Source organism: Eleginops maclovinus, chromosome 13 (genome assembly GCF_036324505.1).
Source record: "Eleginops maclovinus isolate JMC-PN-2008 ecotype Puerto Natales chromosome 13, JC_Emac_rtc_rv5, whole genome shotgun sequence".
NCBI classification, from domain to species: Eukaryota; Metazoa; Chordata; class Actinopteri; order Perciformes; family Eleginopidae; genus Eleginops; species Eleginops maclovinus.
The window spans coordinates 2,078,886-2,096,441 of record NC_086361.1 but is presented as its reverse complement, the minus strand read 5'-3'; the positions used below and the strand labels follow the sequence as shown (position 1 = coordinate 2,096,441).

The window sequence follows — 17,556 nt, the reverse complement described above, 5'->3', positions numbered from 1 at the left end:
TTGTGCATGCCCTTTTATCTAATAGTGTTTTACTTTACTCATTGTTTGTCTTTATCCTCGCTTTTGCTGTAACAATGTCAATTTCCCCTCAGTGGGACGAATAAAGGTATTCTGATTCGGTGATGAAATCGAGGCAGCTAGTCTTTGCTCAGATATAGTATAGTGTAATGTAAATTAATTACAACTATTTCTCTGTTGTATAAATGCCTCTTACAGTGGGAAATAATGTATTCAGTATTGGTTTTGATCTTTCACAGGAAATATGACCAACACCAGACCTATTCTTTAAATATATGCTTTACAAATTAAGCATTTATGCAGGATGAAACAGCATGCTCTCAGTTTAATCACTAGGCAAATAGTTTTACTAATGTATGTGTTAGAAATAAACAGGTCTAGACTGTTAAGAGTTTGCTTGTATTTGATAGAGGTATATCCCTTTTTGGGGTTTTGATCTATGCATGAGGTATTAATAAATAAAAAATGGTTCCCATTATTTTTTTATACTTTAAGGGTTTATTCTGGTGACAAAATCAATGTGTGTTTGATATATTTTAAAAAAGGGTTATCAACCCAGCTGAATGATTTATTCCAGAGGTTCTAGGTATTTTTGTATGTCAACAGAACCTTATGTAGTTTTAGTATTGTGGAATAATAAAAAGCGGTGAGGTAAATGTTACTAAGCCTGACAATAATAAAAGGAAACTGATGTAATGGTATATATTCGTTCCATTGGTTTAAATGTAAATGTGTCAGCAGGATTAGAATTAAATTGGGCGTCAAGTGGAAATGATATTATGAACACAATAAAGTGATGCACGGATGACATATTTTTGTAGGCGAACCCGGAATTTAGCATCGCAATGGGTAGTTTGATTTGAATTACAATATGTTGAAGACTTTATTGAGTTGAAGGACAATTGTAGCTCCTAGAAAATATTAAGAAGGACCATTTACCATGATTACATGTCTAAATAACTAACTGTTTATTAAAACTAGGTCTTAAAATCCTACTCTCTGAAGGTTCATGGATATAGATTCTGTTTCAGGACCATCAGAGAGCTGTGGATTAACCTTTATGATCATTTGGTATAAGTTTGGCCCGATGCTGGTATAAGTTCCATCTGCTCCCCATCAGCCCTGCAACCACCTGACATTCTGTTCACCTGCACTCCTGCATTAGCTCTACCGGTTTAGACCATGTTTAGCCTCGTCGGATTCTTGTTGCTCATTCATCAGAAAGTTCCGTTCTGCCTTGGCTTGCCTTGTCTTGCCTTGTCTTGACAGATCCTTTAAATAAAGGTAGTTTCTGTAAGGAGTATCCGTCCGCCGCATTTGGATCCAATCACACACACTCTCACACATGTTCTGACCATCAGCAGCAGCTTGGGGCTCAGTGAATAATAAAAGCAGCCGTAGACACAGCAGTAACTCGAGCTTTCTTCCCTCTCTTGTTTTTACTCTGGTACAGAACAGAGGGGATACAGCAGAACGATGAAGAGTGAATTCAGACGGACAACATTCCTTAAGAGAAAACACACAGTGAACAATGGCTACTAGGAATGAGGAAAGACAGATGACGTGTAATAAAAGGAACGGGGGGTTGGGTGCAGAGTCTTGAAACCACGAAAGGACAGGATGGTGGAGCTTCTGGACGTTTAGCTGGAAACACAAGAGACAGGGATGAAGTGTGTGTGTCAGCATTAGTGGTGAAAGCAACACAAGAATGCAGCAGAAGGCTGTTACACGTCTGTTGTGGAGGTATAGAGTCATGGCTTTTCAGTCCTCGTCTGTTTCACAAAGGGAACACATGGTGGCATCACTGATAAATGTTTGCCGGAACAAATTCCTGAGAACTGCAAAGCTATTATATTCTCATGCATGATTATCAAATCCTGTCATACTGAGAGAGAAAGGATCTCAACAGAATCTCAACTTGCGTTTCGCAAATGAGGGGAACTAGTTCTGGATCAATTCAATCACATTGTCAAAAACCTCTTTCCCAACACTAAAGACTAAAAAAATAAATAAAAAATGAAACATTCTTTAATCCTGGTATATTGGCTGTTGGGCTGAGGCAACTATTAGGATTAAGATGCCAAAATGTTTGCTGCCAACAGGGGGTAATGGTGAGGGAGTTTTGCACTAAATCTGTTCCTATGCTCTGGGAGACAAATTTAATTATTAATCCATGGATTCCAATACGTATGATTGTATGAAAATATTTTAAAAATAAATGAAAATGTAATTATTAGAAACTTAACCTATCACTTTGTATATCACCATTAAAAAATGTCTAAAAAACTTTAGGAAACCCCACACAGCTCAGTAAACACTGAGAAATGTGGACTTTATTTCATAACTTCAGCAAAAAAGTAACGTTCATATTTTTCCTTCTGATTAATACAGTGTTGAACGTTCAAAAGAAAGCACTTTAACAAGTTAAGGCATACGTTTTAAACTGCTTAATAAGCACCATAACTTTCATGAAACGCATTTCTCCGTCACGATCAGCTGTTTCCGTGAACGGCTGAATGTTGTGCCATGGGAAATGTTGCGGCCGCAAGGCATTGTGGGACAGCATTTTCTCCTTTCCTTTGGTAAAGGAAGGTCCAGTGTTCCCTAAGCTCCTTTCCTACAGCTAGAGAATTCCAACAGCTCTTATCATGGCGGCCACTGAGGTTCTTCTGGGTCATTCCACTCCATTAGGAACCTTCCTAAGATAAACTGACTATTTGACTGCTCCCTGGGACTGTCTAAGGACTAAAGGAAATACTCTGGATGAAAGCTCCACTTTTCCATTGAGGTGTTAAGAACCTCTTAATGAAACCTTCCTTGTTATAAAACATACAGTGGGGCAAAAAAGTATTTAGTCAGCCACCAATTGTGCAAGTTTTCCCATTTAAAAAGATGAGAGATGCCTGTAATTGTTATCATAGGTATACCTCAACTATGAGAGACAAAATGAGAAAATAAAATCCAGGAAATCACATTGTAGGATTTTTAAAGAATTTATTTTCAAATGATTGTGGAAAATAAGTATTTGGTCAATAACAAAAGTTATGGAAGGAAGGTGGTTTTCACTCAAAATCTCACGATACTTGGCCCCACTCATTCTTTCCTTTACACGGATCAGTCGTCCTGGTCCCTTTGCAAAAAAACAGCCCCAAAGCATGATGTTTCCACCCCCATGCTTCACAGTAGGTATGGTGTTCTTTGGATGCAACTCTGCATTCTTTCTCCTCCAAACACGACGAGTTGAGTTTTGACCAAAAAGTTCTATTTTGGTTTCATCTGACCATATGACATTCTCCCAATCCTCTTCTGGATCATCCAAATGCCCTCTAGCAAACTTCAGACGGGCCTGGACATGTACTGGCTTAAGCAGGGGGACACGTCTGGAACTGCAGGATTTAGGTCCCTGGCGGCGTAGTGTGTTACTGATGGTAGCCTCTGTTACTTTGGTCCCAGCTCTCTGCAGGTCATTCACTAGGTCCCCCCGTGTGGTTCTGGGATTTTTGCTCACCGTTCTTGTGATCATTTTGACCCCACGGGGTGAGATCTTGCGTGGAGCCCCAGATCGAGGGAGATTAGCAGTGGTCTTGTATGTCTTCCATTTTCTAATAATTGCTCCCACAGTTGATTTCTTCACACCAAGCTGCTTACCTATTGCAGATTCAGTTTTCCCAGCCTGGTGCAGGTCTACAATTTTGTCTCTGGTCTCCTTTGACAGCTCTTTGGTCTTGGCCATAGTGGAGTTTGGAGTATGACTGTTTGAGGTTGTGGACAGGTGTCTTTTATACTGATAACGAGTTCAAAAAGGTGCCATTAATACAGGTAACGAGTGGAGGACAGAGGAGCCTCTTAAAGAAGAAGTTACAGGTCTGTGAGAGCCAGAAATCTTGCTTGTTTGTAGGTGACCAAATACTTATTTTACCGAGGAATTTACCAATTAATTCATTAAAAATCCTACAATGTGATTTCCTGGATTGTTTCCCCCATTCTTTCTCTCATAGTTGAAGTGTACCTATGATGAAAATTACAGGCATCTCTCATCTTTTTAAATGGGAGAACTTGCACAATTGGTGGCTGACTAAATACTTTTTTGCCCCACTGTATAGATCTGAGTACATCACTGCCTGCTCCTATTTTTCTTAAGGTAGATCTTTACTGTACTCTAAGGTCTTATTTACCACTGGAAATGACACACATCATAACTTACATGGAGGTCATGTCATTGAGGGCGTGGTCCAATTCCTCACTGATGGCTTTGTACTTGAGTTTCTGTGCATACAGCTCATCTGAGAGTTGTGTTGCAAAGGAAAAGGGACACAAATAAGAGAGGAAATTAGTATTGTGGAATATGAAATACAAATACATGAAAAGTCATGGATGGCAACGTAATAGAAACTTAGCAAAGACTTCTATGGTGCAAATTTTAAAATGTCAAAAGTAAACCTAACTATTCTAGAAAAGCTTGAATTGTTATTAGTCCTGGTAGGAATTCAAGCTGGAAACAGAATTGGACATTAGTGGAAAAAAAGACGTCACGATGCGCATGATTTTCTCTGTAAACTGGAGGTGTAGTATAAAAGGAGAAGGCAATGATCAAGTAAAGTTATTGTGAAATGTCTATGATGAGCAGAAAACGCTATTAATTAAAAAAAAGTGTGCATTCAACATTAGATATCCTTTTCTACAGGTTTTATCAATTGTTAAAAAAATCAAGCCTTTCTTGTTCTAAACACCGAATGAAATCCACAATTGCAATCAATTTGTATCCATTGCCATATTAATTTCTATGAATGAATGTGCACAAAACAACAGAAACAATCCATTTCTTTTGGAGATAAGCTCCTTCATAACAAAACTGAGCCTTTTTCTTGGACTTTGTGTCGCCCTCATCTTACTTCCTGTTATGGTTAAGCTAGTATTGCTCAAAGCAGACCACTGCCATCACCACATCTAAAACCATGTGACCAAATTCAGTGTTGTTATGTGTTGTAGTTTCCTCTTTGTTTTACCGTTAGTGAATTTAAAGTCTTTTTGAAGGATGCTTTTAGTCCTGGGTAAAGGTGTAATGAATGTCATACCTTCCAGATCATCAATAGTCTTCTCCAGCTTGGCCACAGATCTCTCTGCGAACTCAGCTCTGGTCTCAGCCTGAGGAGAGATAGCATGAGTCAGCGTAAAATCTGAATACATGTGTGGTCAACAATTACCTGAATATGCAACGCTATGTCAACATTTTGTGTCTCAACATATTTTACCAAACAATTCTAGAATGCAGAATGGATTTTAATGAAGGAAATGCCATTTAAATAAAGGGTTTACAATATCTTTAAGTCATCATTCCTTCCTCCTCACCTCTTTCAGCTTGTCAGTCAGGATCTTGATCTCTTCCTCATACTTGTCCTCCTTTTGAGAGTACTGTAAAGAGAAAGAAGATTAGTCAGATTGTGATTTATGTTAGTGACCTGATCGCAGATAACACAGTCCTCCTCTCTTTCACTACCTTCTCAGCCTGGGCCTCCAGAGACTTCAGGTTGTTGGTAACGTTCTTCAGTTCCTCCTCCAGCTCAGCACATTTACTTGTTTAGGATTCAGGGAAGGAAGGACAGAAAAAGGACATCAAATTAGTTTGGACAAAACTCATTACAAAATATTTCATATAGTTGACACTTTTTTGCCAAAGTGGCTTCCGTAAAGGCAATCAACCATGAAGTATGCAACACAAGATCTGCTGACTTTCTGCTGTCCTAATATTAATTTAGGGAAGTTTAAAACCCGTCAAGCTGCAGCATTTTGAAATAGCTCCAGAGGTCAGATGGCTGTTGCAGATACACCAGCCAGGTTGAAGTTAACAGCCAATGTGTGAGATGACAAGAGCCTGGACCAGAACCTGCAGCCACTTTCTTGGTGAGTAGGGGAAGTAGCCTCCTGATGTTGTAATGAGTGTTTGTACAAGAGCGTATTAGCAGAGGAGGACAGTAGGTCGTCAAGTGTCACCCAGATACCTTGCAGTCTAGGACACAACAAGTTCAAGACGGAATCGGTTGTGTCATGGGTGTAGCTGTGGTAGGAAAAGCCATTAGAGCAAATGATAGAGCCAAAAATAAATAGTGTACAGAGAAAAAGGAGGGGACCCAGGATGAGTTGTCTGACACAGATCTTCACCCTGTCATCATGTAGGTGTAGAGCCTGAAACATCCAGTTCTTGGAGGGTACGAAGGAGGACTGTCTCAGTTGATTGGCCGGCCTTAAAACCAGACTGATGGTGGTGAAGACAAGAAGAGAGTTGATTCAAGAAAGTGCTCAAGTGTTTTGGAAAGAAACGGAAGAAAAGAGACACAGCTCTGTAGATTTTAACATCAGGTTACACCAGGTTTCTTTAGGAGAGGGTACTATTTCCTCTTTCAGAGTGTTTGGGAAGCAACCAGTGGTTAGGTGAGAAGGTAAGAGGGGGTTGGGTCCAGAGGGCAAGTCGTAGGGCGATTTAACGAAGGTAAGAACCTTATTGGAAAAGAGGATTAATGGTGAGTTGGGAAATGAAGACTGTATTTCATCTACCTTTTTTACTAAGTAGTTGACAAAGTGGCCTTGGGAGGAAGTAGGTGGGGGCTAGGGCGAAGGAGAAGATTGATATTTAGATTGAAATAATGTTTTGCTTCTGATATAGAATAAGGCAAAGAAGAGATTTATAGGAAAAAAGGTTGTCATGGTGTTTTGCTTTACACTGTTTCCCCTCAGCTTCCCGTAGGATGGTTCTGTGAGCCCGCAGGGAGTCAATGAACCAGGGAGCCAGAGGGGACTGGAAAATCTGCCTTGAGGTGAGAGGAGCAGAAAGAGTGAAGGAGTAGGCTGTGAAGATAGCAGGAGGGGTATTTTCTGATGGGATCTAAGTCTCAGATAGCAGGGTGGGCAATGGTACTGGGAGGCACAGACGGAGATGAACTAAGTCCTGCAGGAATCTGACTGGCCGTTCCGAAGACCACTGTGAGATGTTTTTTATGGAAAGTGTGTAAGAAGAATCTGCTGCGATACCACCAGCCCACAGAGCGGCTGCTGTCCTTCAGCTGATGAACTTGTTCTCCACATTTCAAAAAAACATCATGATTCAATCATGAATCAATTTAGTGATTTTGACTGCACAGCTGCATTCTGTTGTGGAGCCCTGATTTGTGAAATGACAATAAATAACCCTTGAACTTGAACTAAAAGACATGTACAGACTCAAGAAAATGTGCGATATATAGATACTCACGCTTCCGCCAGCTCCGCCCTCTCCTCTGTGCGCTCCAGCTCTGCTTCTACAATCACCAGCTTACGAGCCACCTGGACAAACGCATTACATGTGTATATGCTATGAGGATTCACACTTCACAGACTCATAAATAACATAATCAAGTCTTTGATAATCCTCAGTTTATTGAATGGATTCAGTTTGAGTGCTGATCTGATTGTCACTTAATATTCAGTGGTGCAGAGATGGGATGTGTCTGTAGGCCAACCAAAAGTTATCTTTCTATGGTACTTAAACATTTTGTTGATGAAGCATAAATGCAATCGAATAAAATAAAAAGCTAGGTAACTAGATCACTGTCACATGACTTCATCACCACCGCTAAGCTAAAGGTGGCTAATGTTCGGCGCGATGACATTTAGTAGTCTCATTTAGACACGAGTTAACAACCACAGTTTTTAAGACAAACAGGAGCTACAGACAGTCACCAGCGGGGTATTTACTGACAAGTTTTATCTTTACAGTTTGTGTTAACCACAGAGTATATACCTCTAACCAAAAACACGTTCAAAAGAAACCTGCAGGGTTGAAATGGTAACTAATTTCCAGGTTTTAGGACTCCATACTGCATCTCAACAATGGCTAAATAATTGTTAATACTGTCATAATATGATTACCCCCACAGCAGCAAAATATGAGGCAAATGCGTTAATGATAATATTGGGCTATACAAGTCAAATAGGGCTGATTGATACTGTAAAAAGCTCCTTTCAGAAGAGGACTATTTTGGTTCCTGAAGAAGCCTCCCCATTAGAGTGCCTCCCTCCCCCACCTGGTGCAGAACACTCACCTCCTCATACTTGCGGTCGGCCTCCTCTGCGATGTGTTTGGCCTCCTTCAACTGGATCTCCTGAAGCTCCATCTTCTCTTCATCCTTTTGGGCCCTGTTCTCAATCACCTTCATGCCTCTGCACACACAAAACATTTGTTACTTCTTGCAACGTACAAACATTTGAAACTTTTTTCCCATTACATATCATAGAAATTAAAAAGCTTTCTTAAGCAAGGTGCATATGAATCACTTCCTATGTAGAGTCGATATTACTATTTAAGTTGCTATGAGGCAGTAGTAACATTGGCACCTGACGTTGATTTAGTTGTAGGCCTAGTCTTGGTCTGTTGAGGAACATGTTACTCTATTTTTTTAATCAATTCCAAATCCACCTTCTTTGATAGATTGATGAATTAGTTCATTTGCATTCGGTGAGAGTCTGCTGTAACATTATGATCCGGTTGCAAATTGCTACACCAATCTATTCATGCCACATGACATGACACCAGCTGCACCTTATGTGAATAACCATCCGTCAGCAGTGCTCATTAAAACGTTCTTCACACATTGCGGTGGATTCTCAATCACTCTCGTATTTCTCTTTTTACAGAACCCTACATCTATGTTTCGGTAACCCTATTCCAATAAAAATAAAAATATAATAAACATATTTATCCTATGACATAAATAAATGGTTATCTTTCATAGCATATCATATGGTTCCATGTAAAGGGGAAATGACATTGGTTAGCCTGTGTGTGCTTAGATACATGATTACTTTGAAATAGTATACAGTTTATGACTGTATAACTCATTAGTTGAATTAAATGTTGTGTAAATATGATGAACCTGCCAAGTAATTAAAGCTGTAACAGCAATCTATTGGAGTAAAAATACCAATATTTGTTTTCAAAATGACAAAGGAGTTGACGTTTGAATTAGCACAAAATGGAAATACTCAAGTAATGAACAATAACCCCAAATCTGTATTTAAGAACAGTACTTGGGCAAATAAGAGAAAATAAGATTATTAATCCCAAATTGGGAAATGTTTGTGTTGCATCAGCATGATTCAATGAAAGGCACAGAAAATAATTAGAAATAAAAAGAAGAATTAAATATTGCTAAAGCGTAGACATCTCAAAGAAGAAATACAAATACAAATAAACTGGAATTAGAGAAAATATATATTTACAGTCGACTATGAAGATAAATAATCTATAAACTGTCAGACAATATTATGTACATAATGGAATATTAAATACAATATAAATGTACAAATATGGTACTGTCCACCTTTGCTGGGTGTCTTTTAGCATGCTGTTAAGAAAACCTGCAAATAGACATGTGAATATATTTATTAATAATCAGAACTATCTTCACTTATATCTGAATGTGTGTAAGTACCGCCGCTCAGTGTTTTCCCTTATCTTATTGTTGTTGTGTATATTCAATCAACTACTATCCTGTGATTAACTCTACATGTCATATGCTATGACATTTTTCCCAAAGGGGGGGAATATAGCTCTATCTTATCTTAAATCCCAGCATTGTTCACCTCTCGCTCTCATCTGCAGCCTTCTCGGCCTCCTCCAGCTTCTGCAGAGCGGTTGCCAGTCTCTCCTGAGCTCGGTCCAACTCCTCCTCCACCAGCTGGATGCGTCTGTTCAGGGAGGCCACTTCAGCTTCAGCCTGCACACATACATGGTCAGGACGGATTCATAGAAAACCACTGCTACTAATCCCAATGCTAATTTATTTTAAAATGTATGTAAAGCAACCCTAAGCACTGTAGCTTATGGTTCCTTGCTGAGGATCTGCATATCTTGAGGCTGAATAGTAACATTTATCTGTGTATGTTAATCTAGATACGTTAACTCTTTTTGTTACACAGCTTAGTTGAATACTCAATTCTGATTGGTAAATTTGGGGCGTTCCAGAGGTCTGTTAACTTTCACTAATAGACTGTTGCTAAGGAAAGCAGGCTGTTGCTAAGGAGGATCAAGGGACTGTATGCAGTTATATCAATCTCCAGAAAAAAGTCCGGTCAAATTAACCTAAGAAAACGGCATGGAATATTTTTGGAATATTTATTTTTATATTTGTGGAGAGCTTTGTGTCCGGACCCTGACCACCCTGTCACGGTCATTAAAGACTATTCATGTTGTTTATAGTCGAGTAATATAAAGGATGCTGTTATGTAAGGGAATGAGAGAGGCAATGAGCTAAACCTACAAACTGTTAATAGATTTCTGATTGCTGTTGCTAGACTTTTCAAATGTTGTTGTGATGAATGGTCTTTTACAATATTTGGTTTTTACATATCTCTACAAAGAGTGCAAAAGCCATAGCCAAAATGCCAAAGGAACCCAAAGCACCAGCCCAGGGTTCTACATATCTGCGGCTGTTCTGGTGTCCTTTTGTTTTATTAGTTCACTATCATTTGAGACTGTAGATCAGAAAGTCATGACACCAATGTCGTAAGTATGTTTGGAAGCATTCTAACCATGGGAGAGTTGGACCTGTTAAAAGTAACTGCCTAACATTAACATTACCATGGCAATGACATTGAGAGTAGTGGGGGCTCTGAAGCTAAAAGGGACAAGGTCAATGCTAGAACATTGGAAATCTCTTGATGTATGTTGTTTTTAAATAGATGAAAATGATAAAACAGATAGCCATATTGGCTTTACCTGGGTTGTATTTTATTATTAGATTTTTCTAATAGAATTTTTATTTTATTCTTTCACTTTTTTAAATTATTATTTTTATTCAGTTCTGCATTGGTATTAAGTGTTCTTTTTAATAACAAAGCTAACTCTGGTTACACTTGGGAAGGGGGAGATCTTTGGTTTGTGAAGCACTTTGAATTACCTCTGTTTATATAAAGATCTAAATAAACAAAGTTTGATTTGATTGTATATATTAAATTTGTGCCCGACATGATGCCCCGCCCTGACATAGGTATTTGTACCAGTCATCCGCTGTAGGCAGAACAACGGCCTCCGCTGACAGCTGTGCCTCTGACTCTGAATTACATTGTTGAGCAATGACTCTGAGACTGAAAAGTAGCCGGCAGATTTCAGACTGGAATGTTTTCTTTAATTGCCTAAGATTGTAGATCAGTATATTAGTTCAAGAAACTATAGTTATAACCAGTGGTGGAAAAATAATAATAATCTTACATTCATTTGCTTTTAAATGTAGTGGAGTAAAAGTATAGAGCAGCATACAAAGAAAATGCTAAAGTAATGTACAAGTACCTCAACATTTTACTAAAGATGAGTAAATGTACTAACTTCCCACCTCTGGTTTTAACCATAGAAGTGTGTGCCTTAATTAAGCAGTGTACCAAATGTTTTATTTGTGGTATTAGTCTGACAAAACAACTGAGACTATTTTTAATTAGAGCAAGTCTGGAAAGTAATAATTCATCCTCTACAAAAGGAGACAGACTAAATGTATACTGTGTCCCCGGGAGGACTGGACGATATACCTAAAATGGACTTGGACCATTGTTAAGCCTGCAGTCAAGGTTGCCCGGCTGACATCATGGCCAAAATAGAGCTCTGAATCCCCCCCGACAGCTGTGAGGAGTCCACGCCGAGCATGATGGGAATGGAATGCAACAGCAAAGCAGTGAATCAGCCCGGCCTGCTTTACACTGGCAGCATCGCAGCTTTTATCAGAGGCTCAGTTCAGGGCTCCGGGGCTATGAGAAGGTATCTGTTATATTTAAAGGTTTACCCTGCGTCACAGACAGGTGTCCAACCAACTACTGTACCTCCACTCTAACGCTGGTGTATCTGGTCATGGGTTGTGGTTACGGTGACCAGGTTTTCCCCTGTGCGGGACCACACAGCATTTTCATAGTTTTTCCCACGTCCCACAGATTGAGACGATGTCCAGCATTTAATTGCCTAGAAAGTCGGAACTTGGCTTTTATTTAGGATGTTGAGAAGGCAGAAGAAGGCTATCTCCATTAGCTTCACTGAACAAACTGAAACGTTGACTTTAATTAGATGTATTATTTCAACAGATGTTTTAGGTAAGCTGAAAGCAGTAACATTTAAATACAAACATTAGGTCCAACTCAATATTATTGCTTTCAACTAACCTAATATAGTTACGCTGTGTAGATTTCCTTTCAATTGCGCATGGAGGTGAATGCGAATGAATAAAGACTATAAAGAAAATATCGATCAATAGCTACACTCCTCCTGAAGGCTATACTTTCTATTTTTAAGGGTTGGATAGACATTATATTGAAAGCTAAACTAGGTCTTATCATTGCAGTAATGTCTCTTTGTCCCACATGCCACCCCAGTTGTTGTGTATTGCACTTTGCAATTGTGTAACTCACATCGGCAGCCTTCTTGTCGGCGACCTCCAGCTTCTCCTGAGCATCCTTCAGTGCCTCAGAGTATTTATCCAGCTCGTCCTCTGTCCCCTTTAGCTTCTTCTGCATTTGCAGGATTTCGTCTTCATGCTGGTGGAAGGAGAGATTAAACACAGAGTTATTATGTATTACTGATTCCTCGTTGAACCATTCTAGGGATCACTCTCCAATTAACTTTGGATCCTAAGTGAAACATTTACAAAAGGCTCTGTCAGGAAGCAAAAAAGGGTTCTCCTTAGGGGACAAGCTGACCAACCAAATGGTACTAGTAGCACTACCAAATCCTTAAAAACTTGGAAGCTATCATAAGGACTTGACTAACTCCGACTGCAGGAAGTTTTGCTTCATGTATAACCTGTCTCATTTTTAGGTTCCATGTTGGAGAGGAAATGGTGGGGCTCAGAGTCTAGCAGTTTGGCGACACCTTGAATCTTCATTTGAAGTATTTTCAAATCAGATTTACTTTTCTGTTTTGTCATTCTCTACACAACATAAAGGTGCCATCCATCCATCCATCCATCCATCCATCCATCCATCCATCCATCCATCCATCCATCCATCCATCCATCCATCCATCCATCCATCCATCCATCCATCCATCCATCCATCCATCCATCCATCCATCCATCCATCCATCCATCCATCCATCCATCCATCCATCCATCCATCCATCCATCCATCCATCCATCCATCCATCCAGGGATTCATGTCATTAGATATCTATGGAACACCACAAAGATATTATGACACAGCATCAACAGTGTAGTCCCTTCACATTCTGTTGATAAAGTTACTTCCATTTTTTATATTATAGAATTAGTGCAGTATAACATATTCAAATAATAAAGTATAATTTGATAAATAATATAATGGAGTGTGCCAGGCACTATGTGGAAATGGGGACACAAAGCTGCTGATTGGTGTGTGTTCTGGTCCATCCAGCTGGCGGAGTGAGCTGCCCGTCTGCGAAATTTGGTCATGGAGAGGATGGGAACAGTTATCCAGGATGGCTTTGGTTTTGTCCTTCATCCCCCTCCTCTACTGCCTCCAGACTGTTCAAGCTCATCCGCAAATCCTCTAGTCCTCTATTTGTACTTCATGTACTCTTTGCACACAATGTGTGGATTTTTAATTGGAAGCATTTTTAGTAAAGCACATACTGACAAAATGATAGCAGCCTCTACTCCCATGTTTGGCTGGTGTGCAAAGGAATGTCTTCATTGGGAGACGCAGCAGGTCCTAGGTCCAATTTGCTTTTAGAGCATTCTGATGGATGCTGTCTGGCCCACAAGCTTAGTTTTTCTTTGGAGCCTGGATTGCTGCCGTACCAAAAAAATGCGGCTAGGGTACTGTAGGTAGTCGTGATCCAGCAGCGGTTAAGATGTTATGGATGAGGGTTGCAGTTCAGCCGAGTAGCAAATAAGTTATTGATTTGATACCATTCCAAAACACACCTGTGAATTTTTTTGTTTTTTGCCTGTCTCAGTATCTTCTCAAGTTCATTTGGACCGTATAGGGGTCCCAACAGGAAAATGAGTTCAAAGACTTGTTGTTTGGGAAGCATCACACTGTTTTGGGGTGTACAATGCTGTCCTCAAAGAACGGTCCTAATCATTTATCCTCAATATTATTCGACATTGTCTTCCTCAAACTGTTCCCAGTCTGACATCAGATTCTTCCTGCCCATCTGTCGCCTCACCAATGACTTATAAGTGGCTTCAAGGTCAATCAGGTTGTGGTGTTTTTACACTGCCTTTACACTGGCAAACGTGGGGTGCAGGATTTTGATCTCACTCTGCATATTTGGAGTATAAGTTGATGCTTGCTAAGACACAAACATGAGAGCGCTGGGGTGATTGATCTCTGTGTGAAATAAATCACTACTGCTCGCTGTCCGGCTGGTCAGCCTGCCTTTGTTCTTTGACTCTATTGGTTCCAGCACACCCTGCACTGAAACCCAGTGGCTGCTGAAATCTGACTAAAGACACTGCTATTACCTACATGATCTGAGCCTTTATTCCTTTATAAAATTATGATTCCATACAACATAATTTCTTATGGAGAGTTCAATACTCATGGTTAACAAAAGTAATTGGTATTGCTTGGACAATCAAATGACGGGGTTATGTTACGTCATGATTTGGCTTCAAATAAGTACCTTTGTAACATTACTGAAGTTGTAAATTAAAGTAGCAGTGATGGACATCATACTTAAATTAGAGTAGTAATACAAAAGTGTGTTTACACGTTAAAGTTCTCCATTCAAAATTGGACTTGATTGACTAATAATGTACAAAACCATTAGCAGGTCAAATACCGTCCTGATGTCCATCTTTTCCAGACCTTGATTACAAACTTGTTTGTGAAACGTTTAAAAGAAAACTAATTGACAACACAGTTTCGTTGGGAGATTTTTTTTAAGGGCTTCAGCCAGGACACTGAAGACTCGCACTATAATTTTCACTAATGGAAGGGGCCTTGATGAAAGTCTACAGTTTATAATAACTTCATCCATGATTAACAACTCAATTTTTGAGCTGCTTCAAAGGATCCAGATTAGCTTGATGAGAATAAACAGGTTTATTTTAGCTTGATGACAGCATGATAGCTCGATAATTATAGTACCTCCAAACACTTGTCAGCATGTGCATTGAAGTCTTCTGGTGTCAACTCTGTTTCCATTAAGGATCTCTGACTTAAGCCTTGAGTTTGGCTGGTTCGATTTACAATTCCTACTTTTCTCAGTCTGACTTTTGTATCAGGGACATCATGAGCACATTCATAAATAAACCTATCACATTTCCACTTATACAACCATTCAGATAACAAGAAGTCAGAGCGTTTTGAACATGTCCTTAAAAGGGAAACACTTCCTTTTTGTATAATCTTTACTTGATGAACTATTTTAAAGCTCTGCTTGAGTACGATCTTGGTAGTTGGTTTTTGTCACATTTGTATCGTCAATTTGTTGATGTTATTTTTGTTTTGTTAAATGGTAATTGTGCTTATATTGTATTATTGTCTTTAAGGACCCCTTTGAAAATGAGATGTTACATCCTAAGGAATTATTAAAAATGGGATTCATCAATGAAATGATGATGCTTTTCTTTATGGAGTAGAAAAAGAGCAGGCTGTGGTTAGATAATCATGAAACAGCGAGGCGTTATTAAACACACTACAGATTTATATACTGTAGTCATATGTTCAAATTCCTGGCTGCTATATCTCCTTCAGGATGTGTACTTTGTAAATTGTGTGTTTTCTTTATCTTAATGTTTTTTTAATGCATATTTTCTTTTGTAAAGCTTTCTTTGGCTCTGTTGCTGCTGTAGCAAATTAAAATTTCCCCTCTGTGGGACCAATAAAGGGATTCTGATTCTGATTCGGATTCGGATACCATCCAGTTTTAAAGTTTTCATTTTACTTCGATTATAGACAGAAAACCCCAGTAACAAGTTCCAGACAAATAAATCTTCCATTACACCGTGGAACAGATGCACAGCTGCAGGACCTCTGTAATGTTAGCATTTCCAATTAAACATTAACATTAAGGCACTCAATGATTATCAATGATTAGGTAATGCATTCACAAAACGTGAGCAGTCACACGCGTTCAATTCTGTGGTTCCCTACGTATAAAATCAGACATCATTTTGCATGTTCCACGGACTGCCGTCTGCTCTGACACATCTTGTTGTATAGCTTTATGCAAAAAGGCCTTTTAATAGTTTTTTTAAATTCATACATTTCTTGTTCAAATAGCTTACTTAACATTATGGGATAACAGTCCAGCCGTAGGCTAACAACCACACATGATGTAATGTTGATCAATGTGCAACATCTCTGAGAACCAAAACTGTGAATTATTATTTCTGTCCCTGACTGTACCAACCTATGCAAGGCATGTGCCGCGAATAGATACGTAAGATCAAGAGCGGCGAGACTAATAAAAGAAAAACCCCAGGTTAGACGATCACCATCAAAAAGAATAATGTCAAATAGTTTTCCAGTCAGGTTCCTGACCACAAAAGACATGAGCTTTAGCAACTGCTCAGCTATAATAGCTTCATGAGACAATGGAAGGAAAAGTCCCTTGAGGGAGTAACAGGTAACCCTATGAGAGGCCCGTCACATGAAATCCTTCCGTGCCTCACAGGGCCCTTCAACGGAATACTGATATAGATGATCTGCATGGATTCCCCTTTTGTCTTCATCTTTTTTTAAACCCTAACCCCAACCCTAACCGCTCAGAGTACAATTCTCTCTCTGCATTTAAGGGTTGTTAGGGTTGAGGAGCAGTGGGTAGCACTTATACAGCAACCAGGGAGTAGTATGGGGGTCTAAAGCCTTGCTCAAGGGCACATCGGCATTGAACCTCACAGTTGTTTAATATGAGTTGTTGTATCCGTGTCCATAACCCACCTGCTTGCTTCTGTCTTCAGCTGCCTTCTTGTCTGCTTCAGCTTGCTCTGCCTGGTCCAGTGCGTTCTCCTTGTCCACCTTCAGCATGAGCATCTTCTTCTTGATGGCCTCCATCTTGGCTGTGGTCTGGTGGGCTTTTGCAGCTGAGTACAGTTAGGAAGACAAACGGGTGCAGGACGGATGACCTGAGAGCCTGGCGGAGAGACTAAACTCTGACACAGATAGAGGGAGAGCATTTATATGACAGAGGGGCAGACCCTCCCACATCTAAGCCCCTTAACTCACCCACACACACTCACCCTCCTCTAGCCCTACAGTCACCCCTCAAACACTGACAACTTGTATGTGTTCTTGCTTAGATACACAAGTACAATAAAATTCAAATATTGAATCTACTCTGTTCTTTGTCATGCCGGGAAAACTACAATAAAAAATAACATTGGTGTGATTAGAAAGAACATTTTAATTTCTTGCACAAGATCAATACAGTTACAAAATGAGGCTGAGCTATGATACTTTTATGGATATATGGACCAGACAAAGCTCGGATGTTAGTCATGAGAATAAAGGTGTCCGTCAGTTGATGTTTGTTATCTTCAAAATGTTTCAGGGTCCTCAGATACCTTGTTTCTACCAGTTTTGAAAATACATTTAATCTTA

At 39.5% G+C, this 17,556-nt stretch overlaps 1 protein-coding gene across 2 annotated transcripts; it reads right to left on the bottom strand.

Moving 5' to 3' along the window:
- Positions 1-1,427: 1,427 nt before the first annotated feature.
- Positions 1,428-17,156, bottom strand: LOC134874692 (tropomyosin alpha-3 chain-like). Of its 2 annotated transcripts, XM_063898817.1 has the most exons (10): positions 16,897-17,156; positions 12,439-12,564; positions 9,634-9,767; positions 8,094-8,211; positions 7,265-7,335; positions 5,516-5,591; positions 5,368-5,430; positions 5,094-5,163; positions 4,223-4,301; positions 1,428-1,662 (listed from the first exon to the last, which is right to left on the bottom strand). In XM_063898817.1, exons 1-10 carry the CDS (start codon positions 17,008-17,010, stop codon positions 1,659-1,661), a joined length of 855 nt encoding a protein of 284 aa, XP_063754887.1. In that variant the 5' UTR covers positions 17,011-17,156; the 3' UTR covers positions 1,428-1,658. The 2 variants fall into 2 exon arrangements, with proteins under 2 accessions (XP_063754887.1, XP_063754888.1); XM_063898818.1 differs by lacking the exon at positions 1,428-1,662 and having other exon boundaries at positions 4,219-4,301.
- Between the last annotated feature and the right edge of the window lie 400 nt (positions 17,157-17,556).

Coding starts and splice junctions, on each gene's coding strand:
- LOC134874692 (XM_063898817.1), bottom strand. CDS start 17,010: ATGGAGGCCATCAAGAAGAAGATGCTCATGCTGAAGGTGGACAAGGAG. Junction 9,768..12,438: donor CCGACAAGAAGGCTGCCGAT/GTGAGTTACACA, acceptor GTATGTGTGCAG/GCTGAAGCTGAAGTGGCCTC. Junction 7,336..8,093: donor CCGACCGCAAGTATGAGGAG/GTGAGTGTTCTG, acceptor GCGTTTGTCCAG/GTGGCTCGTAAGCTGGTGAT.